Source organism: Lytechinus variegatus, chromosome 4 (genome assembly GCF_018143015.1).
Source record: "Lytechinus variegatus isolate NC3 chromosome 4, Lvar_3.0, whole genome shotgun sequence".
NCBI classification, from domain to species: domain Eukaryota; kingdom Metazoa; phylum Echinodermata; class Echinoidea; order Temnopleuroida; family Toxopneustidae; genus Lytechinus; species Lytechinus variegatus.
In genome coordinates this window covers 61,286,047-61,302,961 of record NC_054743.1, presented here as the reverse complement: position 1 = coordinate 61,302,961, position 16,915 = coordinate 61,286,047, and the positions used below count along the sequence as shown (strand labels likewise).

Here is a 16,915-nt window from a genome sequence, read left to right as displayed (position 1 = left end):
ATTCTTTTAAAAAATTAAAAAGACCCCACTATCTTATTAATGCTGAATAAAATGGAGACATGGCGTAGTCTTTCCTCCAGACCCAATTACTTACAAATAAAAAAAATCATTTTTTTTAAACAGAACAACAGAATCTAAGACCCAACAATCTTTAAAACCAAGAACCTGTAATAAGACAAAGATTTTGAGAATTTTCTTTATTCCATACCTTGTCATTTCAAAATTAAGATAAATGAAATCTTAATCTAACTAACTAAGACTCAATTATGTTCTTGTGCCTGTTCAACATAAATAAAATGATCGAGGGAGCATTTCATTAACATTAATTATGCAAGTTGCCCGATCTGACAACTTTCCTTGATGTTGATTGGCTAAGAAGCAGTGCTACTATAGTAAGTGTCGGATAAAACGTCTGATAACTCCTTTCATGAAATGCTCCTCGGGCTCTTAGTTTTGAAGATTTTTATTAATTAGAAATTTCTTTGCCTGGAAGAAAAGTATGTTTTAAATGCATTCTTCATTAAAGGATCTTAGGCTGGAAGAGGGTTTTAATTTTAAACGTTTGGTTTTTTTTGTTCTGTTTTTTGTTTGGTAAAACTAAGTATGTGTTATTACATGGTTTTATAGTTTGGATGATGCTGGGGTCTAATTTATAAGATTATGTTTCACTTAATTTGTATTTAAAAAAAAAACTGGATATGGGGTAAAGACAACGCTCTAAACCTAAGCATTTTAACTGGGTCTAATTTTGAAGATTGATCTTAGATTTGAAGTTTTATCAATTCACTTTTTAAATAACTGCATCTGGAGGAAAGAATACTTTTTAAAACTCGTGTTACTCCACGAGAATAAGAATATGCTAAGTTCTTACTAAAAGATTTGTTGTCGTATTTTTTAATGACTAGGTCTGGAATAAAGACAACGCTCTAAACCTCTGTTTTATTACAGGTTCTTAGTTTGAAGGATTGTTTGGTCTTAGATTTTGACTTTTTCAATTATTACTATTAGCTTTATTTTGAAAAAAATAACTGGGTCTTGCTGAAAGACTAGGCTATATTTCCATGTTACTCAGCATTGATAAGATTATGAGGTCTTTATATTCTTTTTTTCTATTGTTATTTATAATTTTGAAATAACAGGGTTTGGAGGAAAGACTACGCTGTTTTTCCATGTTATTCAATATTAATAAGATTTATATTTTATTTTGGTTGTTGTATTGTTATTCAGAATTTTGAAATAACTGGGTCTGGCTTTAAGACTATACTATATTTCCATTTTATTCAAAATTAATAAGATTCCGTGGTCTTTATATTGGTTTTTGGTATTGTTATTTATCATTTTGAAATAACTGGGTTTGGAGGAAAGACTACGCTATATTTTCTTGTTATTCAAAATTATTGTTATTATACATTTTATTATAAATCTAAGCGTTATTTTGAAGAGAATAACTGAAATAATCGGGTCTGGAGGAAAGACTCTACACTTTATTTTCATGTTATTCAACATTAATCATATATATATATATATATATATATATATATATATATATATATATATATATATATATATATATATATATATATATATGTGTATATATATATATATATATATATATATACACTCTAAAAAATGGAATGTTAAATCAACATTTTGAAAGGTTGGAGGAGTGACAACATTTTCTAAATGTTGCATTTACCACTATAAATGGTTCTACCCAACACTTAAAATGTTGGATTTAGCTTTATACAAAGTTGGATGTAACATTTGGAAAAGGTTGTCACTCCTCCAACGTTTTAAATGTTGATTTAACATTCCATTTTTTAGAGTGTATATATATATATATATATATTTAAACATATATATACATTCCACACAATGGTGGGTCTGGAGTAAAATGTGGGTAAGAGAGTTTCCGGCGATCTTTTGTGCGTAATGTTTTATACGTCTGTCCTTTGAGGGTGTTATTACATTGCATTACGTATCTCGACCAAATGACTAAAAAAAAATACTCTGCTCCATTTGCCTTGAAAGTGCCTCAGGCAGTGTTCGAAATTCGAGTGTCCCTTAAATTTCAGTCTGGTGCCCCCCTCCCCGCCTCTCTGAAAAGCGTTTCACTGTTGCTTCTCCATTATGTAGGCATGTTTCCCATTTTAACGATAATGTTAAGAAACATTTCATGAGAAATAGCCTTAATATTGATAACAAGTGGAATGCCTCTGGCCGTCTCACCTGCATCACGCAGTTCAATATAGCAGCAGTGCTGACTTTGAAAACTACTCTAACTCGCACAAGATGTTCAGTGATACATGGTTACTCTTATGTCCACTTTTTATGAACTAGACCAATAAACTTACAGAGATATGATGGTTATTCAACAAAAAACCCAACATGGCCAAAGTTCATTGACCTTACATGACCTTTGACTTTGATCATGTGACATGAAACTAGCACAGGATGTTCAGTGGTACTTGATTACTCTTTTGTACAAGTTTCATGAATCAGATCCATAAACTTTCAAAGTTATGATGGTAATTCAACAGATACACCCAATTCGGCCAAAGTTCATTGACCTTTGACCTTGGTCATGTGACCTGAAATGCGCACAGAATGTTCAGTGATACTTGATTACTCTAATGTCCAAGTTTAACGAACTAGACCAATAAACTTTCAAAGTTATGATGGTAATTCAACAGATACCCCCGATTCGGCCAAAGTTCATTGACCCTAAATGACCTTTGACCTTAATCATGAGACCTGAAACTTGCACAAAATGTTCAGTGATGCTTGATTACTATTATGTCTAAGTTTCATGAATCAGATCCATAACTTTCAAAGTTATGATGGGAATTCAACAAATACCCCAATTCGGCCAAAGTTCATTGACCCTAAATGACCTTTGACCTTAGTCATGTGACGTGAAACTCATGAAGGATGTTCAGTGATACTTGATTAACCTTATGTCCAAGTTTCATGAACTAGGCCCATATATTTTCTAAGTTATGATGACATTTCAAAAACTTAACCTCAGGTTAAGATTTTGATATTGATTCCTCCAACATGGTCTAAATTCATTGACCCTAAATGACCTTTGACCTTAGTCATGTGACATGACAACTCTAATAGGATGTTCAGTAATACTTGATTAACCTTATGGCCAAGTTTCATGAACTAGGTCCATATACTTTCTAAGTTATGATGTCATTTCCAAAACTTAACCTCAGGTTAAGATTTGATGTTGACGCCGCCGCCGCCACCGGAAAAGCGGCGCCTATAGTCTCACTCTGCTATGCAGGTGAGACAAAACAGTGATTTGCACATATCCCGGAGGTTTGCACATTTCCCGTGAAAATTGTTCATTTTTACATATCCCGTCGTCACGTTTGCACAGATGCCGTTAACAAATTTTGACAGATTTGCACATTTCCCGGCGTGGCGTTTGCACAAATACCGCTGTTTGCACAAATCCCGGCGAAATTTTGCACATATTCCGTTGTTTGCACATATCCCGGCGTTTGCACATATCACGGCTCCACAAGGGCTTGTAGCTAGGGATCGATCTGATTGGCTGAAAACAATACAGGTTGTGACCAATGAGCGGCCCTTTGTTAATAGAGTAGCGTAGAATGGTCAATTCGTGATTGAAGGTGATCGATCACTGAGCTTGCAAAGAATGGGTATAGTCATGCATATGGCCGATAGGCTACCGGAGACCAATTTACAGACCTACATGTATTCAGGCCTTTTTTCTGAATTGGCATGTATGGTCTATATCTTTTGTCCTTGATGAACCTGACATGACAGAGGAATGCTGTCACGTTACCGTCTAGCCAGACAAAAGGTGCTTTTGAGACATTGTACGTGTACACCCAGTGCGTTTCTCAACCGTGTGCCATATGTTAACAGGACATCTTGATTTCTTAGAAGTCGTCTCTCGTCGTAGAAATTCTGTTTCGTCGCGAAAAACAGGCTAGATATGATTGAGGGTAAAGCATTCACTGATTATGACATCCTCCTTCAGCGATTAGCAATACGATTTCAATAAAGTAAGTCAAAAGATAATAGTTAGCGACTAAGTTCTGTAAATTAATGCATAAGGACTGGTTTATTATAAGAAAATGTTTAGGATCAAGGACTGTTCTTTCAGCTTTACCTGTCAGTTATTTAAAGCATACGTTGATCCATTTTAAATGTCTTATACCAAGTGGTCTTTTACCAGTAACACTCTGCTGCTTTGTTTTTTTTTTATTTGGTTGTGGCTTCGTATCTATGCTCCGCATTTGTGTCGGGGCTAACTCAATTTTACTGTCTTAATTGGGAGTTATAAGATTTATTTAGTCAGAGTACGCCTCATGAATATTCATGATATTTGACAAGTAAGGATAAAATGACTTTCTACAATCGGATAGACTAGGATGGCGCAACCGGTAAAACGGTGCGCTGTAATCATAAATTCGCCACTATCAAGTCAACTTTTCTTAAGGGGGGGGGGGGGGCTTGTCCTTTTAAAGGAACATTGTGCTTGGGTCTTGCTGTATTTATATAAAATTTATTCTTCTGACAGCTTCTGACAAGAGCTGATCAGTTCGCTATGAGCAATGCCTCCCCACCCCCTATAGCATGTGGGAATGAAACGTAACTTTTACTGCTAAGTTATCTTTCTTATTTTGTTCAGAGTGGAAGGGGAACTAGGAAAATACAGCTACAACCTCGTCGCTGAGTGACTGAATTCAAACAATGTTTTTGCTAACTGTTAATTCATTTCCTCGTGTCGTTTATCTTTATTTTCATGTCCCACACACATCAGAAACCCGATATAGTGATGAACTCCGCAACAGTAATCAATCAATGACTTGTTTTGTTCAACCAGACTGGTCTCCAAGTTCATCGCAACAAAGTTCTTCAGTCAGCTACCGATCCAGCCTAGATCATTTTCTGTACACCTGTATCTTCATTTCCCTTAACACGGAAATACTGAAATGACTATTATTTTCCAACTGCGATAATACGCCAGTGGCGGACTGTACCAGACTGGAAGAAGAACTGTGCTAGACTATAGTCGAGAGTACAGTCGATGTTACTGCAATATATAGACACTATCCTGTATCGTCAGGAGCATGATAAACATGAGGCAAGAGGATCTTCTGACAGCATTCAGCCTTTCAAATATTGATAGATCCTTCAAAATCGCGTTATGACATTTTTTTCTGCCCGATCATCTTTCAGACTGTGCCTACATCAATTAGAACTCAAGACATTTCCAATGTTACTTTGTTTCACTTCCAAGTAAGAATTCCAGGACAGTTCTCTCTGTCCAAATAAAATTTAAAGAAAGTAAACAGATGATATTGAAAATAGAACTCTGGTGTCCAAGCTAACTGTCGGCCTTGCTAATCTGAACCCCTGCGTCAAAGGAGGTTTGTTGATTGGTCAGTGACGGACAGAAAGGCTTTGAAGAACATCTAAAGGACATAAAGAACCTGTAGATTTGAGAACCAGCGAAGTTTACTTCCACGTAGAGAACATCGAGTGAAGAGAACTGGATCGACCCTTGAAGGGTCATCATTGGTATGTGTTTTTACCGAATCATCTTTTCGACTTCAGGCACATATATTTAAAGTGTTCACTTAGCGTTTACCTCAAAACAGGAATTTCAACTTGGTACTCTTGGAAGCAAATATAAAAGAAATAAAGGGACAATGTTGAAAACGGAACTCTGTCGTCCAATCTAACACGTTGATGATTGGTCTATGAATGACAGAAAGACTTTCAATACAATATTTGAGAATCAGCTATGTTTAATACTCCCAAGAGCAGAACATCGAGCGAAGAGAAATGGGTATATCCCATGGCATAAGGTTATGAACTTTTTACCGAATCATCTTTACATGCACATCGATTAGAGCTTACACGTGTTCCACTGTCACGTTACTTTTACCCGAAAATATGAATTTCAACTTTGTTCTCTCGGAAGCAAATATAAAGAAAACAAATGGATAATATTGGAAATAGAATCCTATACTTTCTAAGCTTACTGTCGGCCTGGCTAATCCAAACCCCTGCCTCAACGAAGGTTTGTTGATTGGTCTGTGACGGACAGTGCTTTCAAAACAATCTAAAGGACATGGTAGAACATACAGATTTTGAGAACCATTCATGCTAACTACCAATATCATCACATCGAGCGGAATCGTCGATCATTATGGAAATATACTGAAGACCAGTCAACGCTTTCATGACTATTTTGGATCATTGCTATCAGGAAATGTTGGAAGGATTCAAACGTTTGGAGGACATCGTTCCTAGAGTGTGTGCTGTGACTGAACCATAGTTGGGGTAAGTGAGGTTGTCTGGTGAAAACTCAACAGTTTTACTTGTGATCTTAGTGGAACTATAGAATTCACTATGATTGGTCAGGGTGGGTTGGAGCTTGACCAAACCTAAACGTTAGGACAACATTGATACACATAGGATTTAATTGATATAAAATGTAGTGTAAGGGTCTGGTTTTAGTGTACCCTGACTTATCGTAGTACATTCGTTCGTTCCATATCACGAAGATTGTTGGGTTGGATGTAGATAACCTATACATTCCTATAACTTTTCGAACACGGCAATTCGCATTTCAGTTTAAACAGTTCCATCGAAGTCCGACATCAAATCATCGGAAAGCTCATCAAATGCTGAGAGGAGTTGTCTATAGCAGATATTGTCGGCAAAGACTAAAATTTCCCTCCTTCCTCGAGGTAACGTATTATTAATCTTATCGGTATTTACAAACTATATATATTATCCTCTGTGATGGATAAACTGAACCAACGTTTTGTGGTATATCTGTACATTGGTTGGCCTATTGGTGAAGGCATTTTAGAGTAGGCCTAAGCAATTGATTACCTGCTTTCTAGGACTAAAAGAAACGCATTGATTTGCTCAGTCATTGTGATTGATGATAAATCATGAGATCAGGAGAGAGAGAGTGAAAAATGTAGAAATAACTGACTATAAAATGAAATGCGAATCATTGTGAACATATACTGTACCGATATCATGGTTAGTCCTAGTTCCACACACGTCGTATACATTTATTAGCTATTAGAATTGGTAGATGAACATATTTTAGTCTCATTTAAAATTAGCCTTAAATCATAATATATTTTTCTAGTATAGGCCTATTTATTTCCATCAAGACAGTGTGCGATCATATCAGTGACGACAGAAAGGGAAAAATGTTGGTGTACCTCAGAGATTTAATGGGTCTAGATCTAGTTCAATGCTAATCAACCCTGAAGTTAATGGATTTTTTTTAAACAAGTGCACACCTATAGTTACCAAGAATGCAGTATAGCATTTTCATTTATTTGAATGCAGGATAAAAGAGCATTGCCAATTATATGCCTTGCTCACTGGCCCTAGTCAGGCGCCTTAGATCAATCTGCCATGGCACCTCTGTGGACCAACAATTGGACCAATTGTTTGATACTAATGATATGAGCCTATAGCTGTAATAACTATGATGGTAATAGACCTCCTGCATAATGGCGTCATTGGGTTGAAGGAAACGACGCAGAAGAAAAGCTGAGAAGAATAAGTTCAATTATTTAAAATTATTCAAAATATATTATGAGAAGTATACATTTTCAGAGTAATAATGATAGTAGCAGGGGTAGCAGCAGTATAGTAGTAGTAGTAATGGCTATAGAAATAGCGGTACTTTTACAAAAAGTAGTAGTTATAATACTAGTTACATGAATTTTACAATTGGGATTTACTATTCTTTAGTAGGGGTATATTTTGTTATCATCAAATTATGGCTCATCATAGTATTGACAATTGAAATGAAGAATGAATTCGTACCAAAGAGATATCATGATGTTAGAACTAGTTTGCTTAATAATAAGCTTACGTATGATACCTTTGCAGTATATCATGTGATTATTGGACAAAGTTATTTAATACTACATGGATAAAAAAATATGTAAGTCTAGAATTAAATAAGAATACTTCCTGAGGTGTTCACAGTTAGGTCTACAAAAAAATAAGCGGTGGCGTATTTCGTAGTCGGTCAATTGGAAAAAAAGAAGGACCAAAGGGAAAAAAATATATCGCGAATTGAAAAAATGCCGGTTTCTAAGAGGGGATGGTGTTAATGATGGTGGCGATGGCGATAAAGCTACGAAACAGTCGGAGATAATAATGAGAATGATAAGCTAAAATTGATGTTTGGAAAAGAAAAGGAAGCAGACGAAGAGAAAGAAGAAAAAAAAAGAAAAAGAAGAAGAGGAATGATGATAATAATAATGATAAGAATAAGAAGAAGTAGTAAAAGTAGTATCAATAGAAGCAACAGTAGTTGTAGTGCGTAGTTTAATGCTTTTAATGTAAATGTATTTGTTTTCTTCTTTTGAATGATGAAAAAATTTCAACACAATAGGAAGGCAAACGATAGAAGACGAACACAATGAGTACGAGTGATGAAGAAGAAAAGGAAGAAGAAATAAGGCAAGTTAAGCTGCCCTTTTCCTTCAAGTTTTTCTTCCCCTCCTTTATTCAGTCTCTTTCTCCCTTCCCTTTCCCTTCTGTTACTTCTCCTTTTTTCACCTTACTTTCTGGTTTCTCTTCCTTTTCTCCTGATTATTCTTTCCCGACTTTCTTGCCTTCTCTCAGTTTGGGGGAGTGGGGTAGTAGGGGAGGGGTGTGACAAGGCTCTTCGGTCCTCATGGATCCTTGTCTTCATATATCATCTGATTTGGTATCAGGTAAACCTTCCTGTTTTGTTTTCTCTTTCAATTTTCAATTTCAATTCAATTTATTGACCATTAAAATGACATCAAAATATTTACAAAAATAGCATGATACAACAACTTTCCCTTCTTTCTTTTTCCATTTTGGGCACCGTCTGGAGTCAGTGTCAGAACGGGTGCTCTTTAAACCCGAACATACTCAAGCACATCCACCCCCCGATCCACCCCCATCTCGATAACCCCAACCGGAAGTGCTTGTGGTTTAGTAAGAAAGATGCCATCTCTGATCCCGAGCAGGGGTTGCCATAAAGGCTGTTCGAGAATTAGAAAGGGAAAACAGTTGCAAAACAAGAAAGTAAAAAGTTTCCATCTGTGTTTATAATTTTAATTGATTTCCACATTTCAAATGCTAGATTCCTCCCCAAAGTAGTAGTAATAATGTCGTAATTTAACATATATAAATTGATATGTATGGTAAATCTTTAATTATCTGAAGATGATTTTATAATGATCTTATCAAGAAAATGGGGGTATTATACACAATCGATCACGCGATTTGATGCTCTCCTTTTGTAAAATCATGGGGTAGTGGTGCGCCTATTTTTACTCTCTTATACGGCGTGGCTCCATCGATTGATCTCTAAGATACAATAAAATTTAAAAAAAAAACAATATCCGATACCTCATCGACGTGAAGAATAGCTATATAACATATAAATCTGAAAGGTACAAGTAATAAAACCCCATTTTAAAATCTGTTCTTCCAATGAAAATATCACTTTGAAAATACTTAAAGCAGAAAATATGCCTCTTACAAAAGATATAAAATGTGGCTCAAGTTGCAGAAAGAGTTGAGATCAAATTCTCCTAGAAAAAATGCAACGCAACTTGAGCTTAAACCAATTGAGTTCTATATTTTAGTGGACTATGTTTGACAAGTTTTTAAAACTTTCATTTTAGTCACAAATTTCCTCATCACATTACATCTTGATTGTTTCATGTTACTTTGTACATACACTTTATGACAAAAATAAACTGAATTAAACTTGAGTGCGGGTATTAAGGACTTGCACTTGATTAATTTTTTGAGTAGCGTACATGTATACTCTTTCGGCTAGTTAGCGTATGGGACTGGGTTTTTTTTTACACAATAGTGTACATGACATATGCACAATTCTAAATTCAAAAAATAAATCAACATAATTGTTTCAAATTAACATATTAACAAGATTAACAAGTGCAACGCCTCTGGTCAGTTTCACCTTTCATTAGCGAGTTTTCGCTTAACGACGAGGAATGAATCCTACAACGCAGCAAATGAATTAAAAATGCAAAGACAAGTAAATCATATGAAGTATTTGTCGATGGTCCGTGAATTGGACCAACAGTTTCGTCCTACGTTTCGGAACTGATGAAAATCGTAAATATGTCGTTCGTCCAGTCACCGACGAAACTAATGTTTTATTGATTACTCTAACTGCAAAGTGTTGACGCCCTCTACATTCTTGGGTGTCACTTAAAAAGAAAATGTCCCCTTTCTCCCATTGTAATACATGTATTTAGCACATAATCATCCATTGGTCTCCTTGAATGGAACAAAGTCTAACTCCTCGGGCCCGGAGCAGAAAGAGCTGCGATCAAACGCAGCAAAAAATGTGTACATATAAGCAATTTGGTTTTCAGCCAATGAAACACGCGCTTTAATTGTAGCTACTTTATGTACATCCATTCGCCTTGAAAATAAATGAAAGTTTCCGCATGTAGCTTTCAACAAAAGTAATTATTTGCTTTTATGACTGTCAACCATTTTGTAAACCAGTTCACTGTAGGGCCTATATTCCAGTTGTGTGATTTACATCAATTCTGACAGGAAGTGAACCTGCGGCATCATAGGAAGAATGCTTTCATCTTTGATTTTGAGACCTTTCCGTTCCAGAAACTCTCGTATGCGGTCCTTGCCCCACATAGCACCAAGGGCCACGGAATCAGGGTTGTTGTAGGACATGGGTAGACAGTAGAATAAGCTGTCGGTGTAGTTGAACGAAGCACTAGGGTTATCAAGGTTTTCGCATTGCTTCGATTTGCCATCCATCTCAATCACAGATATGATTCCTGACTTCTTCATCACTCTCTTGGCCTCGTCAATGATCAGGTCTGGTCGTGGTGTATCATGAAGGAGATTAAAGAAGAAAACGTAATCGAACGACGAGGTCCAGTCCTTAGGCATCGCAGTGGCGTCGCTGCAGACGTACTCCAGGTTCTTTAGTGCTGATGATTCAGCTTCTTTGTTTGACCAATCAACTGTATTTTGATCAACATCAAGACCTACAAAATGACTGTTTGGGAAACTTTCGGCGAGCTTTTTGATCGCAGCACCGTGACCGCAGCCGACGTCAAGCATCCGAATTCCACTCTCTGAAAGATAAAATCAAAATCTGAAAAATAAAACCTCTTTCTCATCTTCCTAATGACATTTGTTTAAAGCTTAATCATTTTACAAACTTTCTAAGCGACAAGACTTCGGATGCAGTTTCGGGTCCTATTCTAGAGGCTTCTTCAGCTTGAGTGAATCGAAAAGTAGGACATCTATTGTAGATGATGGTTATCTGGACATTTTATTTCGGAACAGCTAAGTGTCTCCTGCTTATTCATTGAATACCAGAACCTGGGAGGAAACGTTTTAGTTTTTTTCTCTCTTCAATCTAATTAGTGACTTCTTGAAAATCCCATTTGGTACTATACCACCGCCCACTGGGACCCAATCTGAAATCACATTTGCTTTCATAAATAATATTGTCTCCCCAAATACCAATTATGCCGATAAAAGTGTCAGTAAATCATGGAGTGTTCGCACTGATACAACGAAGAGGGGTATTTGGAAATTGTGAACTAAATTTTATATTCAACGTTGCGATGACAAAAGCTATAACAAGGAGGGCGCTTTTGGAAGATCCGGGTTGCTTTCATGAAAATATCATGTTCCAAGTCAACATGAAATTAGTGGGAAATATAACTTTTAAAACTGCCTCGGGAAGGCGACCGGTATAATATAGCCTTTAATATGATCGAGGTTTCAGCCTTCGCCTAGATTTGTCGGAAGTGGGAGCATGGAAAGCGATGATCAGGGAGTGATCGGATTAGAAAAATCTTTCCTTGGAATTGTTATCGGAAGAGTTTCATTATCCTTTTTTTTTCTGCCGACAAGTTGTTCGATATGAAGACTTTATTTGAATTTGATTGGCTCAGAATCAATATTACTAAGGTACTTTCGATTAAAACATGCTTGCCGGAATAAATCGTCTGACAGCTTTAGACCTTTCATGAAGCGCTCCCCATGAGACAAGGGTTCAGTTTAGTTTGAATTGTGAAAGTTGATCGGTTGCTTTACGGCAACTTAGATTCTTACAAGTCTTTACAATGGTTAAGATTCTTACCTAATTTTGACTTGATCTCCGGTTGGGATGGAATAAAGTCCTGGACGAAACAGTGATTGAACCACGGTAAGCCGTAACTATCGTTGAATTCATGGTAGTTTGGCGCCATCGAAAATTCCATTCCTGAGATTGAAAAGAAACCGCACACATAAATTACAGAACTACCCATATCAATCATGTCAATTAACTTACGTCAAACTAAATTTACGGGTAATGATAAAATAAAGTCATATTCGACTTGCTTCTTGCGTAAATAGACAGTAAATATATTGCGGACCACGTAGAATTGGCGTTGGCTCGCTGAGTTCCACGACCAAGAAAAACAAATATGAGAAAATATTGCGAAATATAATGCACTTAAAAATGATATAATCAATGCTGTTTACTATGTGAATCGCAACGTAGTTATTTAAACATTTCAAACAAGTGATTAAAGTCTTAAACAACAACAAAGTTTAAACTAGTATTCAATTATCAACAAATTAAGCATCAAATGGTTGTTTAAGATTTTAAACATTTGTTTAAACTGTTTAAACAACTACTGTGCGATTCACATAGTAAACGGCATTGTTTAAAACATTTTAAAAGTGTATCATTTGATCGCTACCTATTGGTCAAATATTTCATGAAATGAAATGTTCATTTTGACTAAAAAGGGAAAATTTTCCGCTCCCTCACGACAATTTATAAATTAATATGAAGGTATTAAAATGTGAGGTGGAGGGGGGGGGGGGGATCATCATGGAAACGTCACATTCTGATGGTAATATTTACGTTTTAACACGATTTGGAAAAAAGTGAGGGCTCATCCCCGGACCCATCGGTTACGCTGTCCCTGATGGGCAAGTAGTATTTTACACGTACCTCGTGGTCCGTCCTTTTTAATGACTTTAAGCATCGTGCGGAAGACGTCACTGACGACAGGTATCCCAATGCAGCAATCAGCGGCCTGGCCTTCCATAGTTCCTGACCGAAAGCTGTCTACACGATGAGGTGGTAGATGATATTTCTCTGTCACAGGGTCGAGATCGACGATGAAGGCCGTGGTCATCACGCCCAACCACTCCCGAACATACCTGTTATTGGCGATATCGATAGAAATGCTGTCAAGAGTCGGATGGTCTTTGGAGGTTTACGTGGTGCAGGGTGGGGGGGGAGTCAAATATATTGCTGTACACATGCGTGACAAAAAAACGTAATGAACAAGCTTTCAAAAAGGGATAGTTTTGAAAGACTGGTCAATGGTCAATCGCAGGGTCAAACGTATTTAGGGTATGTTTTTTTCCAAAGCTTTTTTTAAGACTAGCCAAACGTGTTTAGGGTATGTTTTTTCTCCAGCTTTTTCCCCGGGTTCATATTCTGGCGACAACTTGTTTAGGGGCCAAAATGTGTAAATAAAGCCGGTGAAAAACTTGTTTAGAGGTTATTTTGCACACAGAGAATACCGTGTTTGGGGTGTTTGGAATGATTTGTCCACGCGTGTGCACGGATAATAGGACGTTTTCGCTTGATGACGCAAGACGAATTTAATAAGAAAGAAAATATATTTTCACATTCCATTTATGATAAAGTACAGCAAAGAAATATTTGTCGAAAATTGGTGAATTAAAACAACAGTTTCGTTCCTGACTCTTGACAAACGATATACATGTATTTGCAATTTCTTTCGTAAACTCCAAAAATTAGAACGAAACTGCTATTCCTCCGATTCACCAATTTTCGACAAAGATCTACCCGGCTGATCTTTGTCATTTGACGGACATTTTCAATAGATTTGCTATGTTCTTGTCTTGAATCCGTCCCCGTTGTAATTGCGAGTACTCTCTAATAAAATTTGCGAATCACTATGCTCTTATGATGAGAATGCCGGAGGGGTTGGTTGAATTAATCCAAAATTGGCGGAGCAAAGTTGTAAGGGGGCACATGGAAAAGGAGCGCCTTTTTTCGAAAAGGGCACTATCTTAAAATAAAGGGCAAAATGTGACTAATCTACTCCACTCACATGACTCATGAAAATTAAGTCACGTCGGATTATTCTTACAAATTTTTCCTTCGGGGCACTCGTTAACACATAAAACGGGTCCTTCTCAGGTGAAAGGGCGGCACCGAACACATTCGTGAGGGGCACTTTTCTTTGGTAAAAAGGGGCACAGATACGAGAAAGGGCACCTATAACAAGGCTAAGTGGCACTTGCTAACGGCATGAAACGGGTCCTGATTAGGGGCACAGAACACGTTCGTGAGGGGCACTTTTCTTGGGTAAAATGGGGCATTGATTCGAGAAAGGGCCATTACATGAAGGCATGGTGGCAGTCGCTCACACATACAACTTCAAAAAGTGGGGCGGGGCACTGTGCCCCCGGTCCCCAGGATCGCCGCACCTGGAGTTATACGAGTTATAGGGTGAAATACAGGGAAAGTGAATGAAATTATTCCAAGTCATAGGCTAGGATTAAAAGTACCTAAAATACCTATAATGTCAGCCTATGAAAATCATATCCAATACTTAAATTGCAGTTAAGGATCTAGTTTTATGTCATAATCATAGTAAGACAAAATATATAGTAAATCACTGGATGACATACTCTAATCACTATAATGTCCTGTAAACAAAACAAGCCAAATAAAATAAATGTCATAATTTTTTTTCTTACATTTATGACATCTAACTTCGATGCTTGTTTTAGTTCGCTCTACCTATTCAAAATATTTTCATGGGGGTGGACCTGCCACTTAAACAATTAAAGGTCAAGTCCAACTCAGAAAAATGTTGATTTGAATGAATCTTAGAGAAAAATCAGACAAGCACAATGCTGAAAATTTCATCAAAATCGGATCATAAAATAAGAAAGTTATGACATTTCAAAGTTTCGCTTATTTTCAACAAAATAGATATATGAACGAGCCAGTTACATCCAAATGTGAGAGTCGATGATGTCACTCACTCACTATTTCTTTTTTTTATTGTTTGAATTATACAATATTTCAATTTTTACGAATTTGACGATTAGGACCTCCTTGCCTGAAGCACAAAATGTTAAAATAATGGAATTCCATGTGTTCAGGGAGGAATGAAACTTCATTTCACATGACAATGACGAGAAAATAAAAATATTTCATATTTCATATAATAAAATACAAAAGAAATAGTGAGTGAGTGATGTCATCAACTCTCTCATTTGGATGTAACTGGCTCGTTCATATAACTATTTTGTTGAAAATAAGCGAAACTTTAAAATGCCATAACTTTCTTATTTTACATCCGATTTTGATGAAATTTCCAGTGTTATGCTTGTTGAATTATTCTCTTTTTATTCAAATCAAGTTTTTGTTGGGGTGGACTTGTCCTTTAAGTTTGTTTAGCTATAGGGTCTACAGTCTACACTGTATCTACATACTTAACATAAATTGTACCTGTAGCCTCAACAAAATGAACTCACCAACACTCCTCCTCCTCCTCTCCTTTGTTTTCTCAAGCGCATAGAGACTTAGCATGGAATAAATGAAAATACAATATGACTTATTGGCACTTCGAAAAAAAAAAATTCCTCAGCATTCCCCTTTTTAATGAAAATCGAATGGCCAACACGTAATCTTTCAAATGATAAATTTCACAATATTTATAATCTTTAATATCAAAAGGTTAGTTTACCAAGACTACCTCCGCCTATATTAGGTTATCGCAGGATATTCATTGTGTACTCGATCTGTATTTCAACACACTATTCATTTCACTGTGCTATTGCGCATGACTAACTTTGATATTTATAGGTTAACTGTGTGTTATACTGAATTGATATTAATAATATGCCTATATAACACAAATATTCTAAACGTTAAGGTGAGACCGAGCCGATCTATCTCTGGTTTCACATTAAACAAGAGCTAAATATTGATTGTTGCTTAAACTGTCTGAATCAGTTACTTACAAATATAGCTAACGTTACCTCATTTTTTGTATGTCTGTTACTGCCACGAGTCATATTCAACTTTGTTGTTTCGGGATAGGCCTACCTCACTCTACTACCGTCCATGTCATGTCATATTTCTTCATATATCACACTGTTCACAATTTGCACCTATTAAGGCTTAAGCAATAAACAAAATAATAATTGGCTTTGATTTCTTCGGTGCTTTAATGCCATGACTGAGATGTCAAATTGATTTTGCTTTTATTTCGTAACACTGATCCTTTTATCCTGAATAATGTGTTTTGGTTTGATTTATGAGTGGGCAGTACGGTCCATTATTATGGATTAATTAAAGAAAAATCATATGTCTTCCGCCATAATCCAATATTGCCGTATAAAAAGGGGTATGATTCTTATTCTCAAGTCTAATTCCACCAATTCTATACGAGCCAACAATCTTCCAGCGGGTACATGATGTTTAACAAGTACGTTATTACATACGTGTTTGTAAAAACCTGATTATGACCTACCTCTCCTTTAGGCCAGCTACATCAGCTATTTCCTGTGAAGTCATTGGTGTGTCGTGGTGATCGACCAAGACTTTAAAAAGACCGCTCTTGACCCCAAATGCAATCGAAATCCCAGTGAATGCTCCGCTCAGCATGTCAAAAATTCGGGAGGAAAACTCCTCCGCCGTCTCTTTGGCATATTTGTCCGCCATTTTCAGGAGAATCGACCTGCGCACCTTGCTAAACCAAAAACGAAATTGAATAGAGCTTGAATTGAACTTGAGCCTGGGTAGACTTCGATCTGAACGTACAGCAGATCGAGG

The 16,915-nt window shown here is 36.6% G+C and overlaps 1 protein-coding gene across 2 annotated transcripts; it reads right to left on the bottom strand.

The window, feature by feature from the left end:
- Positions 1-9,381: 9,381 nt before the first annotated feature.
- On the bottom strand, positions 9,382-16,915 carry LOC121414447 (uncharacterized S-adenosylmethionine-dependent methyltransferase Rv2258c-like). Of its 2 annotated transcripts, none has more exons than XM_041607626.1 (4): positions 16,614-16,915; positions 13,037-13,248; positions 12,173-12,295; positions 9,382-11,153 (listed from the first exon to the last, which is right to left on the bottom strand). In XM_041607626.1, the coding sequence occupies exons 1-4, from the start codon at positions 16,802-16,804 to the stop codon at positions 10,591-10,593; spliced, it is 1,089 nt and encodes a 362-aa protein (XP_041463560.1). In that variant the 5' UTR covers positions 16,805-16,915; the 3' UTR covers positions 9,382-10,590. The 2 variants fall into 2 exon arrangements, with proteins under 2 accessions (XP_041463560.1, XP_041463561.1); XM_041607627.1 differs by lacking the exon at positions 16,614-16,915 and adding an exon at positions 15,613-15,683.